Source organism: Dendrobates tinctorius, unplaced genomic scaffold (assembly GCF_039654945.1).
Source record: "Dendrobates tinctorius isolate UK_male_01 unplaced genomic scaffold, ASM3965494v1 ptg000035l, whole genome shotgun sequence".
Lineage (NCBI taxonomy): Eukaryota > Metazoa > Chordata > Amphibia > Anura > Dendrobatidae > Dendrobates > Dendrobates tinctorius.
Genome location: NW_027361703.1, coordinates 71599720 through 71618524, shown reverse-complemented (window position 1 = coordinate 71618524; position 18805 = coordinate 71599720). Strand labels below are relative to the sequence as shown.

Here is an 18805-nt window from a genome sequence, read left to right as displayed (position 1 = left end):
GTGAACAGTGGCCTAAGGCTTGCCACAGACTGGCGCAGACTACTGAACTAATTCCCTAACCACATGCGCAATATCAGAGGGAAGGGGTTTCATAATACGTCAGTCACCAGAATCATACATCCGTCACCATTCACACATAGCAGTATAGTCTATACTAGCGCATGGCAGAACGGCCATGCACGCTTTTTATAGCAGCCAGGACCTTCCGGAAGCTTCCAGATCTCTGAGATGGACCAATGAGATCTGGAGCAGGACCTGAGCACATGACTCCCGATCTCCAATGAGAAACCGTCTGAGCATGCTCAGTAGGAGGATAGAGGGACTTAGCCCCTGGAGATATTTGCTGCAAGGCGATCTCCTCTGCGGTAGATAAAGAGCAAGAGACCGCAGAATGTATGGGTCTGGATTCCTGCAGAGCAGACGCAGGAACCTGACTCCTAACATTACCACCCCTCCTAGGGCCCCCTCCTCTCTGAGCCTTCCAATCCACCACCCTATGCTCATCAGAGGCATAGGCCTCAGACTCGTCCGAAGGAAAGTCTGATGTCCCGGTAGGTGACAGGGAAAACCGGGACACGTGGAAGGTATCAGAGGCGGCAAGATCGCCAGGTTTAAGAAGGGACACATGGGAGACAACGGGAGCGGCAAAACCTCCCGGAGCATAAGTTGAAGTGGGACGCCGCAGTGTGTCGGTGAACGTCTCCACTCTCTGTTTAAGGAAGCTTACCCGAGCACACGAGGCGCATGCCTGAATATATTTCTTAATGTCCCGAGCCCTGTGCGGCCACCTATACGACCCTGCCAGGAGTTTTGTGTTCTGCATGTAGCCACAGTGACCACCGGCCCTGGGCGCGTGTGCCCACGTGTGGACCTTCGGCCGAAGGCGAGGGGGGACAAAGGTCTTGCCCGGCGGCACAGAGTTTGGCCATTGCGGGGCCCAGTTATCCTGGTGAACTGAGTGCTGACAGTGGCAGCCGCAAGTGGAACTTAGTGTTGGACGCGCCTCGAGACTGGCGCGAGACACCTCCATGGACTCTGGGAGTGAACACTCTAGCTCAGGTGATTCTAGAGGTTCAAAGAGGTTGGGAGCCGGAGTAACCTTCCGTCTGGATTGAGCACGCTCCAGCCTGTGCTCCGAAAAACGGAGATCAATACGGGTAGCAATGGCAATCAGCTCCTCCAGACTTGCAGGAACCTCTCTAGTAGAAAGAGCATCCTTAACATGCTCAGCTAAACCTCTCCAAAACACAGGGATGAGGGCTTTGTCAGACCACTTCAGCTCAGAAGCCAGTGTCAGAAAACGAACGGCATACTGACTAACCGAGAGGGATCCCTGAGTCAAAGCCAGTAGCTGTAGAGAGGTGTCTTGCGTGACCCGTGGTCCCAGGAAGACATGCTTAATAGCTGTTAAAAACTGAGCAGCCGTCCAAACCTCTGGGACACCACGCTCCCATTGTGGCGTAGCCCACTCCAACGCCTTGCCCGACAGAAGGGAAACAATAAACCCCACCTTGGCCCGCTCCGTAGGGAATCGCGCAGTCAGTAACTCCAGCTGGATAAAGCACTGGCTGACGAAACCCCTACAGGAGGCGCCATTGCCAGAAGATTTATTGGGCAACAGGAGGCGGGTAACTGTCGGGAGGACGTGGACATACGAGAAACCGCCTCTGCGATCGCCTGTACAGCAGCCTCCGAAGACTTCGCTGCTGCGATAACACTCTCAAGAGCAGCCAACCGGCCCTCTAGCTGGCGAATGCACTGAAGGAGTTGCTGCTGACCTGCCATCACTAGCCAGACCCTGGCGCAAGTATAATGTTAGGAACGGCGGAACGCACTAAATAAAAATAATAATAAAGTGCGTTCGCCGCCCAGGGTCCACCGTGTAGTAGGTGTTACAACCGCTGCTGAGTAATGGCAGACAAGCAATATGGCGATATAATGCGCACGGGTTCAACTTCACCCGAAGTGCACAGAGCGGGCTCTGTTCACACACAGAGGCGCCGCAACATAAACATACAAAAACGATGAGCCTATTAGTGTCACAGGCCTCAGGTAAATGCACACACGGTATCTGGTCACAGGAGCAGGACCTAAGACAGAGGGGCTGCGTCCGTCTAGACCTACCATGTGTGCGGCGTCGCTACTGCGAACGCTAAGAAGGGCTGCAACTGCAGCACAGGACACTGCCACTGGACGACACAGCTACAAAGCAGGCGCTAGCGCAGAGGTGCGGTGTGCACAGTGGCCTAAGGCTTGCCACAGACTGGCGCAGACTACTGAACTAATTCCCTAACCACATGCGTAATATCAGAGGGAAGGGGTTTCATAATAAGTCAGTCACCAGAACCATACATCCGTCACCATTCACACACAGCAGTATAGTCTATACTAGCGCATGGCGGAATGGCCATGCGCACTTTTTATAGCAGCCAGGACCTTCCGGAAGCTTCCAGATTTCCGAGATGGACCAATGCGATCTGGAGCAGGACCTGAGCACGACTCCCGATCTCCAATGAGAAACCGTCTCATGAGCATGCTCAGTAGGTGGACAGAGGGACTTAGCCCCTGGAGAGATTTGCTGCAAGGCAATCTCCTCTGCAGTAGATAAAGAGCAAGAGACTGCAGAATGTAAAGGTACTGTCACACTTAGCGATGTACCAGCGATCCCGACCAGCAATATGACGCGGTCAGGATCGCTGGTACATCGCTAAGTGGTCGCTAGTGAGCTGCCATATAGGCAGATCTCACCAGCGACATCGCAGGGGTCGGGGGGGTCGCTACTTACCTGTCACACTAGGCGATCCTGACGTCCTCCCGCCCGGCTCCACGCTTGTCTCTCCACAGAAGCGCCGCAGGAAGCTGACGAGAAACTGTACAGGACTATCTCGCGCGATCAGCGATAACCAGCGGGGGAGCGGGTCGTAGGTAAGTATCACACACAGCGATATCGCTAGCAATATCGCTATAATGTCACAAGATATAGCGATATTGCTAGCGATATCGCTTAGTGTGACAGGCCCTTAAGGGTCTGGATTCCTGCAGAGCAGACGCAGGAACCTAACTCCTAACAACTGGGATAACCGCAGCCTCGAAAGGATTGTTAAGAAAAGGCCATTCAAAAATTTGGGGGAGATTCCACAAGAAGTGGACTGCTGCTGGAGTCATTGCTTCAAGAGCCACCACACACAGACGTAGCCAGGAAATGGCCTACAAGTGTCGCATTCCTTGTGTTCAATGGCCAATAGACAACGCCAGAAGCGTCTTACCTGGGCCAAGGAGAAAAAGAACTGGACTGTAGCTCAGTGGTCCAAGGTGTTTTCAGATGAAAGTAAATATTGCATTTCATTTGGAAATCACGGTCCCAGAGTCTGGAGGAAGAGTGGAGAGGCACATAATCCAAGCTGCTTCAGGTCTAGAGTGAAGTTTCCACAATCAGTGATGGTTTGGGGAGCCATGTCATCTTCTGGTGTAGGTACACTGTGTTTTATCAAGACCAAAGTCAGTGCAGTCATCTACCTGGAAATTTTAGCGCACTTCATGTTTTCATCTGCCAACAAGCTTTTTGGAGATGGAAATTTTATTCTCCAGCAGAACTTAGCACCTGTCCACACTGCCAAAAATACCAATACCTGATTTAAAAACAACAGTATCACTGTGCTTGATTGGCCAGCAAACTCACCTGACCTTAATCTCAGAGAATCTATGGGGTATTGTCAAGAGGAAGATGAGAGAGACCAGACCCAACAATGCAGATGAGCTGAAGGCTGCCATCAAAGCCACCTGGGCTTCCATAACACCCATGTCACACCGCACTGATGCAAATGGAGCCCCGACCAACTATTGAGTGCATTTACTGAACATACATTTCAGTAGGCCAACATTTTGGATTTTAAAATCATTTTTTCAAGCTGGTGTTATAAAGTATTCTAATTTACCGAGATAATGACTTTTGGGATTTTTAACTGAAATAAACACTTGAAATACATCACTCTGTTTGTAGTGACTATATACAGTATTATTTGAGTTTCACTTTATGTATTAGAGATTAAATAAATTAACTTTTTGATGATATTCTGATTTAGTGAGAAGCACCTGTATTTCTTACTCGGACATGTTCCTGTGTTTCAAAGCAAACATTATTTTAAAAAAAATCGGCCTCTGACTTTGTGCCCATGCTGCACTACTCACGATTCGCTCTATGGCCCCTGACCAGCTTTCCAAACTGCATTTTCTGTTATGCCAGTGTTTCAGACATACCCGAGCGCAATTGTGCAGCCAGGCTCTGAATCCTTATGCCCGTGATTCGGGCAGCATGATTCTAGTACTGTAGTAGGGTCCTTTTCTTTCATGATATATTATGAAGTTTACCATCTGTGTTGGCTGTAGATTAAAAAATATGTAAATTAGCTATTGTCCCCATTCTTATGCCAGTTGTGTATGATATGTGATATATATAGTTGCATTTATTTTTTCCTAGTATCAGGAAGTTATCCATAAGAAACGCAACATTTAATTTTTAGTCACCTACAACTTAAAATTGTATTCCACATTTATTTCCTTGTTTTTTCTATGAGCCTCTCTATCTACACGGTGGCATGCTTGGAGTCAGAAAATATATGAACAGAGCAACAACAACAACAAAAAAAAGAAGAAAAGAAGAAAAGACCCATTTACATGAAAACGTGACCGCTGAGCTCAGCGAGCAAGACACCACCAGTATGTGCCGGACTGTTCTAGAGTCTTTATCTGAGCCAAACAGAACTTCTTTCAAATGATCAGCGACTGGTAACGCAGCAAAAGAAAAGGTTACTTTTTTTAAAACTATATTAAATCTATAGTTTTATATGCACAAAATATTGATGCAAACATGAGCTGATCCCTGCAGTTATCAGAATCAGTGATCTGTATGGAAATATTTACACCCAGCTAACTAAAGGAAATTCTGATCATTGCTTATTTTAGGGTATGTGCACACGTAGTTTTTAGTCTCTGCGGATTTTGTAGAGAAAACCGCAGGAAATCCGCAGGACAAAGTGCTGCGGTTTTTCTGCGGTTTATCTGCGTTTTTTCTGCGGTTTTGCCCTGCGGTTTTACACCTCATAATGGATGAGGTGTAAAACCGCAGCGTTTCTGCACCAAACAATTGACATGCTGCGGATTGTAAACCGCAGCAAAACCGCGCGGAAAAAAACGCAGCATGTGCACAGCTTTTTTTTATTTCCATAGGAAATAAAGGTACTGTACAACGCAGCAAAATCTGCTGCGTTTCTGCAGAGCCAAAAACGCTGCGGAAACGCAGCAGAATCCGCAGCGTGTGCACATACCCTTACTTAAAGGGAACCAGTCACGTGCCAAAACGCTATTAACCTGCAGATATGGGGTTAATCATCAGGTTATAGCATTCTAAAACTACTCGCGCCCACATTGAAAATGCCGTAACTTTATTCCTCCATAACATTTGTCTTCAAACATCAACATTTTAAAATGTACAAGACCAAATACAGTTTCCCAAGTTACTAATGGCAATGTATTCATAAAAATTGGATACTATACAGATGATCCGAATGGGATTTTTATTTTTTTTTGCAGGCGAGCATCATCCGAGATTCGGAAGAGAACAGCGCATGCTGCAATTGTTTTTTGCCAAAAAACAAACAAACATTAATCTAAACAGCCCTGTTACACGGATCAGTGTGCAGTTGGATTCTTACTTGGACAGCACACGTCCATATGATACACTCATCTGAATGAGCCTTAAAGGGAAGGTGCCGCAATTTTATATAATTGCAAAAAAAGAGTAAGTAACAAAACATGTTGTTTCAGCAAATGTTGTACTAACCAGGATTTATGGTTTGTTTGTAGTAATGTTTTAATGTAGCCACTGGGCGCTGCCATCTTGATTTGCAGATCTGTGGAGGACTCATACAGTCTGCAAATATGGCCGTCCCTGGACATAGGAGACTGCGTCCGGCTCCAGACCCCACATTGCAGCCTCATTAGCAGTGAACTGGGCACGCCCCTGTGGGCTGCACCATTCACTGCTGTAGGTGTGGCTGGGCGCCATTTTACTGTAGCCCAGTGCTATCTGCTGAGCTCCACTTTCTGCACCGTGCTTCCTGCTCCAGCTCCACTGTTCTCCTGCTCTGTCTCCGCCTCCTCACACACAGCCCCAGTGATCTCCGGTAATCTGACACCTTTGCTTTTATGAGAGCTTTTAGGCTGTGTGCACACGCTGCGGAAAAGGTGCGGATTCATCCGCGCGGATTTTGTACAATCCGCAGGTGAAACCGCAGGTCAAAAGACCTGCGGTTTTACCTGCGGATTGCTCTGCGGTTTTGCCCTGCGGTTTTTCATCTCCTCAATGGAGAAGATGGCAAACCGCAGGAGAATCCGCAGAAAGAATTGACATGTCAATTCTTTCTGCGGATTGAAAACCGCAGATAATCCGCGCGGAAAATTCCGCACCGTCTGCACTGCGGTTTTTGATTCCCATAGGGAATCATTGTACTGTACACCGCAGCAAAAACTGCTGCGGGTCCGCAGCGGCCAAAACCGCTGCGGAACCGCAGCAAAATCCGCAGCGTGTGCACACAGCCTTATGGCTGTCTGAGGAGGACAGTGACATATACAGCCCATAGTCTAGTGTATAATTGGGGGGGGCTGGAAGTTTCACCAGTGTGGGCATATCTGTAATACTGTCTGGTGTGATACTGACTGCTGAGCCGTGTATCTATTCCTCTCCTGTGTGATACTGCCTGCTGAGCCGTGTATCTAATCCTCTCCTGTGTGATACTGTCTGCTGAACCGTGTATCTAATCCTCTCCTGTGTGATACTGACTGCTGAACCGTGTATCTAATCCTCTCCTGTGTGATACTGACTGCTGAACCGTGTATCTAATCCTCTCCTGTGTGATACTGACTGCTGAACCGTGTATCTAATCCTCTCCTGTGTGATACTGACTGCTGAGCCGTGTATCTAATCCTCTCCTGTGTGATACTGTCTGCTGAGCTGTGCATCTAATCCTCTCCTGTGTGATACTGTCTGCTGAGCCGTGTATCTTAAGGCCCTTTTACATTTAGCGATGCACCAGCGATCCGACCAGCGATCCGACCCGGTCAGGATCGCTGGTGCATCGCTAAATGATCGCTAGTGAGCTTTCATACAGAAAGACCTCACAGCGATGCAGCAGCGACGCAGCGCACGATACTTACCATTCACACACAGCGATCCTGCGTCCTCCCGCCCGCCTCCAGCGTCGCTCGTCGTCACAGCAGGAAGCCCAGCAGGAAGCGCCCGACGAGAAATGGAGCCAGACATTCTCGCGCGATCAGCGATGGACAGCGGGGGAGCCGGTCGGAGGTAAGTATCACACATAGCGATATCGCTAGCAATATCGCTATAACGTCACAAAACCAGTGACGTTTTAGCGATATTGCTAGCGATATCGCTTAGTGTAAAACCCCCTTAATTCTCTGCCGTGTGATACTGCTCTCCTGAAATACTCTGTGCTGCTGTCACCCTGCTGGTTTTATGTGTGATCTACAAGGTGGTATTGTGTATGATCTATATGGCGGCATTGTGTGTGAAGTATATGGCGGTATTATTTGTGATCTGCTAAAAGGGGACCCATTCTGGGGTGGTTCTGGCTGAGCACCTGCACACGGGTCAGGGGTAATAGGTGCAGTCAGGGGAGGGCTGGGGAGGCAGCTGAAGAGAGGGGTCTCATTTTTATCGTTACTGTATGGCTACATTTCCCCCCAGCCTGCTTCCCAGCGTCACCCCGGACTGCGCCTGTAGCCTCGCTTTCACACATCGCCAGGACAGAATCTGAGGAGGGGAATGGGGTCTTTGCATGCAAAGTCTGGATCAGAACAGGCCATCAATCAGCAGAAATGTTTCCTGGATTTCTGTGCTGCTGTCACCCTGCTCCTCCCCCATATATCTCCCTCTGTGCCCCCCATAGATCAGCGCACTGCTCTCCTGAAATACTCTGAGCTGCTGTCACCCTGCTCCTCCACCATATATCTCCCTCTGTGCCCCCCATAGACCAGCACACTGCTCTCCTGAAATACTCTGTGCTGCTGTCACCCTGCTCCTCCACCATATATCTCTCTGTGCCCCCCATAGACCAGCACACTGCTCTCCTGAAATACTCTGTGCTGCTGTCACCCTGCTCCTCCCCCATATATATCTCCCTCTGTGCCCCCCATAGACCAGCACACTGCTCTCCTGAAATACTCTGTGCTGCTGTTACCCTGCTCCTCCACCATATATCTCTCTGTGTGCCCCCCATAGACCAGCACACTGCTCTCCTGAAATACTCTGTGCTGCTGTCACCCTGTTCCTCCCCCATATATCTCCCTCTGTGCCCCCCATAGACCAGCACACTGCTCTCCTGAAATACTCTGTGCTGCTGTCACCCTGCTCCCAGAATCCTTGCTGCCTGCCATCCTCTGTGACCGAAGACCCCATTCCTCTCCTCAGATCCTGTCCTGGCGATGTGTGAAAGCGAGGCGACAGGGGCCTGATATATGGAGGAAGGAGCAGGGTGACAGCAGCAAAGAGTATTTCAGGAGAGCAGTGTGCTGGTCTGTGGGGGGCACCCTGTTCGGTGCCAGGGATTGTACATAGAGCGCTGTGTTTTATACACATGGATGGACCGTCTGCTTGTCTGCTCCACAGAAATCCAGGAAACATTTCTGCTGATTGGTGACCTGTTCTGATCCAGACTTTACATGCAAAGACAGTCAGTAACTTTGCAGGCCCCATCAAAATGGCTGCTCACTGTGTACCTAGATGTCATCCTCTCTTTTCTCTTAGCAAACACCCAGAAGGGGAGGAGAGGAGTGACACCACACCCATGTCAGCAGATTCCGCCCATACAGTGTCCATTTTAGGGCATAATCATATATCAAAATCAAACATCATGGACACTGTATGCCCATAATTATTGCAGGACAATAATGTGAGCTAGTTGTACACTAGGTTTTTGTGCCAAATTTCAGTATCTGCTCCCCCTAGTGTTAACAAGTGGAAATGCCAAACTTTTTAAAATTTTTCATATTTTACAAAATTAAAAACAAATGATAATATTTAAGAAAATGTAAACATTAATTCTTTACATTTTTTCAATTGCTGAAAAATTTTTTTTGGGATGGCACCTTCCCTTTAAAGGTCACATTAGAGGAAAGGTCAGCCAAACCCACTATTATAGGGTCCATACAACTGCCTAGTCACCTCCGAAATCCAACGTGCCTGATCCTACTCCAACATTTGCTGTCTGGACACCCCCCCCCCCCCCACTTTAGGTGACTGGCCATTTCCAATGAAATCAGAATGTTTGGCCAACATTCATCTAATGTGTACAGACACCTTAACACCTGCAATAACCCCATTGTGATCCATCTGTTATCTGTACATAGGTCATTGACTATGGGTTCTGTAGGAACCATGTTATCTTGTTTTCCTAAGATAGCAGTAATAGGCTTAGGAACAAGGTCACCACAGATATAGATCCATCATTTTTTTTTTTTTAATGTTACACTTTATTTTTAGATTGGATGAAGCTATAAAGTTCCAGCAGCATACTTTTGACTTTGGGAATTTCTTCACTTTACTTTTAAAAAATTATATGGCTTTTGTACAGCAGTTAGATACTGTATGCAATTAAGAAAAAAAAATAAATTTAGCAACTTGAACACAATCTTGGTCATTGATAAAATTGCTAATACTAAAAAGGAGTGGTGGAGCATCTAAATTGTCCTTCTAAATATCTATCTTTATCTTTGTAATTTGCTTTATTACAAAACACCCTATACTGTCATTCCCTGAATAGGTTTTCTTTTGCTGCACTTCCTGTAACATTTTGAGAGGAGACTCTAACAGGACGTCACAGGAGGCTAGGGCTGCACTCACCTCCCTGCAGCGCCTACCGTCCCTCCCGAAACAGAAGGGCATCAAGGGATGGCACTGCAGTTACTTGCATCGCTGCGCTCTGAAGATGTCCTGGACCCATTGCAATAGACGCTGTAGGAGAGGGGAGTGCAGCGGCAGAAATCTGTATCTTCTGTAATGTGAAAAAAAAACCCAAACAAAAAAACATCAGGCGGTGGTGCTAGAAGCAGTGAGTGACACCGGTGCCACCCTCTGATGACATTTTATTTTAGGGCGGTGCTAGAAGCTGTGAGTTGGCGCTGTTGTCACTCTCTGTTTCTATCTCCGCCCCCGGATGGCATCCTGGATTCATGGAGCTAGAAACTGTAGGAGGTGAGCGCAGCACTGGCACACTACTTCTATCTCCCCCAGGGGGCGTCATCAAGGGGCAGAGGCAGAAGCAGTGAGTGACACCAGCGCTAACCCCTGATGACAATTTGCTTGAGGACGCTGCTAGAAGCTGTGGGTCAGTGCTGGTGTCAGTCACTGCTTCCATCTCAGGCCCCCTGATGACAGAGAGAACCATATTTAAAAAGGACATCTCAGGAACCAGACTACCCTTTTAAATATTACTTAAATTTCATCTACTTATAGCCCCTAAAAACTTTACATACTAAGGGTATGTGCGCACGTTGCGGATTTGCTTTTGTAAAATTCTGCATGGATTCTGCCTCTTGGCAGAAAAGGCAGTTGAAATTCCGCACGTTTTTGATGCAGATTTGTATGCGTTTTTGGAAGCTAAATAAAGATATATTATTTAACAAAAAGAAAAAAAAGTGTGATGTCATTCCCCTGTCCAACCTCTTGTTTCATTCTCCACTGAAGACCATATCATTACATATCATGTTCAAATATAAGGTTTACAGACACAAAACAAAATAAGTGATATTTTATTATAATTATATATGTCAGCCAGATACCCTCATTAATAAAGAGTTAAACAAAAAAGGAAACACACACACAAAATTTGAGTGAAACTCCATGTTTGTTTAAAAAAAAAAATAAAATAATAATTGCGTGGGCTCCCGCGTAGTTTTCATAACCAGTAGAGGGAAAGCCAACGGCTGATGGTAATATTCTGGGAAGGAGCCAATAACCATAAAGGTTCCCAGGCTGTTAATATCAGCTCACAGATGTTTGCTTAGCCTTTACTGGCTAGTTTACAGGGGAACCCCAGAAAAATTTTTTTTTACATGGGGTCCCCCTATAAAAATCGAACCAGCAAAGGCTAGGCAGACAGCTGCAGGCTGATATTAATAGCCTGGGAAGGGGCCATGTATATTGGCACCTCCCCAGGCTAAAAACATCAGCTCTCAGCCACCCCAGAAATGGCGCATCTTATAGATGCGCCAATTCTGACACTTAGCTTCGCTCTTCCCACTTGCCCTGTAATGTTGGCAAGTGGGGTAATATTTGTGGGGTTGATGTCACCTTTGTATTGTCCGGTGACATGAAGCCCATGTATTAGTAATGGAGAAGTGTCAATAAGTTGCCTATCCAATACTATTCCTATAGTTGTATGGTAAAGATACAGCCAGAATAAAGTCCTTTAATTGAAATAATCACACAGGCTCCTATATTGAATCTTAATTTACCATACTTCCTGAACGCCTAATCCTTGATCTTCTGCAACAAAAATAAAATAAACCAACAAACACTCCCTGTCCAACGTAGTCCATTTATCGAGTGTCCCACGACAATCTCATGTGTAGAACAGTCACAACGGGAGATGTGACCGCTCTACCCGGCCTCTGGTGATATACCAACAGGTGCTAATCGCTCCTGCAGTGGCGTCGGGGATTAGGCATTTGGTGAGTATGAATTTTATTTTGTTCTACAATTGAAAAGTCGCCGGATGATGGGACTACTATCCCATCATCGGCTCATGCTGTCACTGTTATATGTGACAGCAGACATAGCAGGATGGGAGTAGTAGTCCCATCAGACGATGCCTGGCCACAGACACACGCACATTCTCCGCCCACACACTATTCTTCCTTCCTTTCTGCATTTTTGGCACGCAAATCCACAGCTCTTTTTACACTTGCGGATTTGACTGACTCAGTGTAAGTCAATGGGTGCAGAAACGCTGCAGATGCGCAGAAAGAATTGACATGCTGCGGAAAATAAAACGCTGCAAATAAGTGCGGAATATTCCGCAGCATGTGTACATCAATTCCTGATTTCCATTGATTAACATTGCATGAGCACTCCTTTGCGGATTTGGTGCAATTCTGCGCGGAAAAACCGATGTAGATACACAACAAATCCACAACGTGTGCACATAGCCTAAGGAGGCTGGCAATTTTCTAATGAGTAATTGCATCTATGTGAAAGCGCAAATGAGGGGGGCAGCCGGGGAGGCAGTGTTCATGTGACTGCTCCAATATGGCCGTCACACTGCAGTTTTTTTTTTTTTTTAAGCACTATTGTACTTTGAGAATAAATGAACAAAAAAAACAACCTATTTTGATAGAAAGCAAAACTGCATTCTATTCACTCCCAAAACCAAATGCACAGTATAGCCCAACTGAAAAAAACTGCCAGCTTCAGGTTAGTCCTTTTCCAAAATCCTTAAAAATGGTTAATGGCATAATTTCTTTTGCCTCAGCTTCTGAATTTTAAAACACATTTTAGCATCGAACATTCCTAAATCTATGAATAATTTACACAAACTGGCATCTCACAAACACAAACAACGACAGCAATGTTACGCTGGGGAATTACATACACTGTTAACAGTAGTTTTTTAATGTTTTTGTTTCTCTAAAATTAGACACGATCGTCGAGATAACAGTAACGCAAGAGGTATATGGTAATGGTCAAATTTTGGCACTGAATAGGAATATTGTAGGTCATCCAAGTCTAAAAGCATCATTCGTCTGACAGCCATCTCATGGGTGGCGACCTTAAAAAAAGGAGTTTATTCAGGCTACAAGTGGACACTGTGCACCTAGTATTTGGAAACAGCTAAAATAGGACACATATAAGTGCATGGTCAAACTTACATAATACCGGCATATGTTACATAATGCCTGACAGCAGAAAAAAGGGTTTAGCACTTGGTTTAAGCAGATAAAAAGTTTTATTGCTCTCCATAAAAGAAACACAATAATAATAATAATCTTGTACATAGAATATATACTAAGGACAAAGTAATAGCATACAATTCTTAACGGGTTTGTTCACCAATCACTTTGCACACTCAAGATTCTCAGGTGTCGGCAGCGAAAGCAGGCGGTCACACGACCAGTTATGCGATACCCCCCACATTCCAACTAGACGTGCTCAGCCTCTCTCAATATAACAGAACTGAGCGAGGCCGCGCACGTTTAGTCGTATTGTGCCCGGAAGAATGCAAATTGCAAACTTGTGGTCACTGATCACCCAATGTCGCCGACAATACCAGAGAATCCTGACAACGTGCAGTGTCAGACAACCTTTTAATCATCAAATTCAGGATTCTCATTCAGTCCTATTGCCAGAGATGTATAAAATCCAGCACCTAGCCATCCACTGTGCAAACAGTTGTAATTCTGTAATAGGATGCCATTATTGCAACAAGTCAATTTGTGATATTTCTGCCTTACTAAATATCCCATGATCACCTGTGAGTGGTGTTAGGCCGGGGTCAGACTTGCGAGGACAATGCGAGAAAATTGAGCGAGTCTCTCGCATCAATACCCAGAACTGCCGCCGCCACTCAGACCGGAGTGTGCGACTCCATGTATTTCTATGCAGCCGCACACTCCGGTCCCGAGTGCCAGCGGCAGTGCTGGGTATTGATGTGTGAGTTTCTCGCAAGTGTGACCCCGGGCTTAGTAGGGATCACAGAAAGTCATCCACAAAGTGACTGACCATGTAAAGTTAAAGAGCAGATAATGCATAAAAAAAGTCACCAATGCTCTGCTGAATGACATAAATGCAGGGCCCAAACCCTCTCCAGCATTAACATCAGTATAAAAACGGTGCTCCGATAGGGTCATAGCAGCTCCATGCAAGCCTTACATCACTATGCACAATGCAAAGTGTTGCGCAGAGTGGTGTAAAGCACCCACCCTGGACTCGATTTTATACACAGCAGTTAATAACGTTTACAAGACCAAAAAGATTCCTGTTAATTGGTGTATAAAAGCAGTTGTCTGAACAGCCCAATTAAATAACATTGATCCTAGTACTGCCCATGTGATGTCAGCTTTTTCCATGGACAACACTTAGGCTATGTGCACACGTTGCGGAATTCCCACGATAACTTCCGCGGGAATTCCGGAATTCCATTCCGCGGGAAAATCGCATTTTAAATTCCCGCGATTTTCCAGCGCAAGAACTAGCGATTTGCAAGCATAATTAGCTTGCAGAATGCTAGCGTTTTCCAAGTGATCTATAGCATCGCTTGGAGAACTGATTGACAGGTTGGTCACACTCGTCAAACATAGTGTTTGACGAGTGTGACCAACTTTTTACTATTGAGGCTGCCTATGCGGCATCAGTAGTCAAAAGATCTAATGTTAAAAATAAAAAAATAAAAAACATCGGGTTATATTCACCTTCCGGCGTCCTGCACAGCCTTCCCGGGCCCTCAGCGATGCTCCCGTTCCCAGTAATGCTTTGCAAGACCTTTGATGACGTCGCGGTCTCGCGATACTGTAGCGATCTCGCGAGGAATAGGGACCGCTACATTATCGTGAGACCGCGGCATCAAAGGTCTCGCAAAGCATTACTGGGAACGGGAGCATCGCTGAGGCCCGGGAAGGCTGCGCGGGACGCCGGAAGGTGAATATAACCCGATTTTTTATTCTTTTTTTTACAGGGATATGGTACCCAGAGCCCGGAGGACAGTCTCCTCTCCTCCAGACCGTGGGTTCCATCCGCAAATGTTCTGCTTACTTTTCGAAAGGTGGGCACAGCCACATGCGGAAAGTAAGCAAAACAATGCATTCCTATGTGGGCGAAATCCCCGCGATTCCGCAAAATTAATGAGCATGCTATGTATTTTTCCCATGATGCGATGCCGCCGTGGGAAAATCCGCAGCATTAGCACAGCATTGTGGAATCCCATAGAAATTATGGGATGCTGTTTTTTTGCGTTTTCGCTACAAAAACGCGCGTTAAAAAACAAAGCGAAAACGCGATGTGTGAACGCAGCCTTAGGTTGGAGTCACAGCAGTGTATGGCATCTGATGCGAGGGCATGGGATGCGATATGCTAATGGCCCACGGCTCCAGCTCTGCTGGGAGTGTGATCCTATTGTCAGTGATCTGATCCTCTCATATGAGAGAATAGCAGCACAGGTGCGGAGAAAATGGAGAATGTAATTTCTCCATCTCCTCCATTACCGATGTATACTGTACTGCACTGGGATGGAATCAGAGTGCAGTCTGATGTTTCACTCGGACTTGTGTGGGTGTGAGTGAGCCGAGTCTCGGTGCCAATCGCAGCATGCAGTAATAATCACTGATCTGAGCTGTCCCATAGAGCAGGGGTCCCCAACCTGTAGCTCGGGAACCACATGTGGCTGGCGGTCTCATGAATTGTGGCTCGCAGCTGTCTGCCAGCTTGGTGCAATAGCTCCAGATCTAGCAAACAGGTATGAACAGAACATCTCAAAATGGTGAATTTTGTGAGTAGCCCTGCACAGAAGTGCAGATCTGGATGCACATATATTGGTCTTAGGGGTTTACAGATGTTTTAGGTATGGTACGCTGGAGGATGGTACTGCCTGTTAGTGGAGGTGCTCAAAGCTGGATGTGACAGTGTGTTGGGAGTGCTGGATGGGAGAATACTGAATGGGGGGATTGTGTGAACCCCTGGATCTCCGTGTACTGCTTTAGAGCGATTTCAGTGGAAAAGCTTTGGTTATCATTATACCTGTAATGGGGGCTTTGGATGATGCTACTTTGAAGGGGATGGGAGCTGGATGTGGCTCACAACCATCTCTCAGTGCTGAATGTGGTTCTCAAGGTCAGAAAGGTTGGGGACCACTGCCATAGAGTAACACTGGGCACAGAGCTAGGCGATGTTTTATCACATAGCACTCGGCCGTGTTATACGCTAATGTGACTCCGGTCTACGACTGAAAATACGGTTGTGAGAATATTGCCTTACTGAGGACAGTACAACTTAAGTGGATTAAGGCCATTGTCACACTGTCAGTATTTTACATCAGTATGTGTAAGCCAAAACCCGGAGTGGAACGGTCAGAGGAAAAGTATGATAGAAACCCGTCACCACTTCTGGATTTATCACCCACTCCTGGTTTTGGCTTACACATATTGAGGTAAAATCCTGACTGTGTGAACGTGCCCTTAGGCTCCATTCACTCATCTGTGTGCCATGTCTGGCTTCTACTGTCCGTTTTTTCCTCAGACAACACACGAACTCAGAGCTTCATTGATCCATGCACACACCATTCTATACGGGTCACAGTTTCCGGTCGGTGAGACTCAGAGCAGGTCCTATTCTCATCAGTTTTGTGGTTCAGACTCGACCATTAATGTCTATGAGGGTCCATATAAAACACTGAAGACAGACTTTGTACTTCGGAGTACCAGCCACATTTCATCAGGTTTTATCTAATCCATTCCTAAGAGTAAATGGATAAAAAATGTCCAGACAGTCTATACGCTTCAGAGAAAGAAAAATAAATTAGACGCAACAAGGATGAAAAACCGGCAGTCCGTATGGGATGGGAACACTGACACGGATGTGTGATTGCAGCAAAGCACAAAAAGCTCCAGGATTTTCCAGGATGAGCGAACACAACACAGGACTGTGGACTCGCCGTCACTGGTGACCGACAGACAAGAGCACCGCTGTGATGGAACATTTCATGTGACAGTGACAATGCAAGGAATCCTTTCCTACGGTGCATGCCAAGACCCATGACTGCAACGCAGGAAACCCCATATATTTGGAACCTGTGGAAGACGGCTCACGTGCCACAGACTTCCATGCACGTTGTGTGCGACTTGTGATTTTTCTGCAGCTCAAAAAAAATATCTATATATTTACAGCTCTAAAAATAGTCACAACATCCAGCTAAACAGGTTTTTTGTCACACAATGTGTCTAAAGATTACTGCTGTGCGGCGTGTCGTCACTTACCCCCGGCAGGGTTTGGCGAACCTCAGCAATGTCGGCCATATTTTAGCCAGAAAGCCGGACCTTTTGTATCTGCCTGCATTACAGACATCTATTTTGTACATTTATATGGCATCCGGTATTTTTGTGGACAATATAATAAATAAAAGGACAAATACGGTTTCTTACGTTAATAATTGTAATGGATCTGTAAAAAGGCAAGATACAGATGGAGAACTGGATGTGATCCGTTGTTAGTGCACCAGGCATTTACAATGGGGGGGGGGGGGGGGGGGGAGTCAGATTAGTGGGTTACACGTAGACCATCGGTCTGTGTGCAGAAATGTGCATGTGAACCCCACATTGCCTTGGCGTGTGTGCCGTCACTGCGCTGCCCGTGTGCTGTCACTGCCCTGCACGTGCCCTGTCCAGGTTCCATACAGACACACAGACTGATTATGCGCTCATCAGATCTTTTATGGAACTCATTAGCACATGGCTGAAGGCAGAAGTCTGGAATGAGACATTATCTCAGATGAATAAACATGTGCACTAGCCAGATTGATACTGTAGCCCGGTAAAGGTTTCCCCCATTCTGCACACCATTGCTGAGCCTGCATTAAAAAGAATAGAAACAAGCCCAAAATAAAAAATAGCAGTATACTCACCCTCACCAGGTCCAGGGCTGCGTCTCCACCGCAGGTCACTCTGACACTAAAGTGGCCAGGGGGGCGGAGCTCACAGGGTAATAATGCAGAGCCCTTAAAGACACGCCCCCGAGAATCCTGTCAGCCACGCCTCCTTGTAGACAATAAAAACTAGCACTAGTGAAGCGCCCGTAACGCTGGAGCACGGGGTTACAGAACACACGTCATACTGAGGGCCGCACCGGGATACCATTACCAGCCCAGGCGAGGGAACAGACCTGTGGCTGGGCACTACACAACAACTCGCTGTTGCCATAAGAAAAGCGGTGCCGGGAGTGTGATGGCCGCTTATCCCATTGCTCACCACACAAGTTCAGTAGGGACTGCCTGCAGCACGCTCCGGTATATGCCCGCACAGGTGCCAGTGTGCACTCACTCTGCAGAGGGGCACGGCTCACCTGTCCGCCTCCAGCCCGTCCTCTGCCATCCCGGTCTCCGCAGTGATGACCTCCCGCCGAATTGTTCTCCGCAGCGCGGGGCACAAGTCAGTGCCGGGCCTGTGACTCTGATAGCGACTGTCAATGCGGAGCTCGCCAGCGGCGGCTGCGAGGAATTGCAGGCAGCTCCTCCTCACCAGCATGTCAGTGCGGCCGCCCACCGACCGAGCAATGTGCGCGACACCAGCTGGGCCCCACCGGTAGTGGGAGGAGCCAGCACACCATGTTGGAACGACGGGACGTAGTATAGAGAACTTGCATGGGCGCCGTTATCTGCCGCCTCAGACCAGGAGGGACGCCGACCTGCGGTACCGGCCGTGCTTCAGGGACATGGCTCCTGGTCTGACACTGCGGTACCGGCTGTGCTTCAGGGACATAGCTCCTGCTCTGTGCGGTACCGGCAGTGCCTCAGGGACATAGCTCCTGGTCTGTGCGGTACCGGCTGTACCTCAGGGACATAGCTCCTGGTCTGACTGTGCGGTACCGGCTGTGCCTCAGGGACATAGCTCCTGGTCTCACTGTGCGGTACCGGCTGTGCTTCAGAGACATGGCTCCTGGTCTGACTGTGCGGTACCGGCTGTGCTACAGGGACATAGCTCCTGGTCTGACTGTGCGGTATCGGCTGTGCTTCAGAGACATGGCTCCTGG

The 18805-nt window shown here is 47.3% G+C and overlaps 1 protein-coding gene across 1 annotated transcript in view; it reads right to left on the bottom strand.

Annotated features, from left to right (window-relative positions):
• The window catches only part of NAPEPLD (N-acyl phosphatidylethanolamine phospholipase D), a 54247-nt gene extending 35881 nt beyond the window's left edge, over positions 1–18366 (bottom strand). Inside the window, exon 1 of the mRNA XM_073573639.1 lies at positions 18119–18366. Within this exon, the coding sequence (XP_073429740.1) occupies positions 18119–18300 (182 nt within the window). The 5' untranslated portion in view covers positions 18301–18366. The remainder of the gene's footprint in view (positions 1–18118) is intronic.
• Positions 18367–18805: the final 439 nt, after the last annotated feature.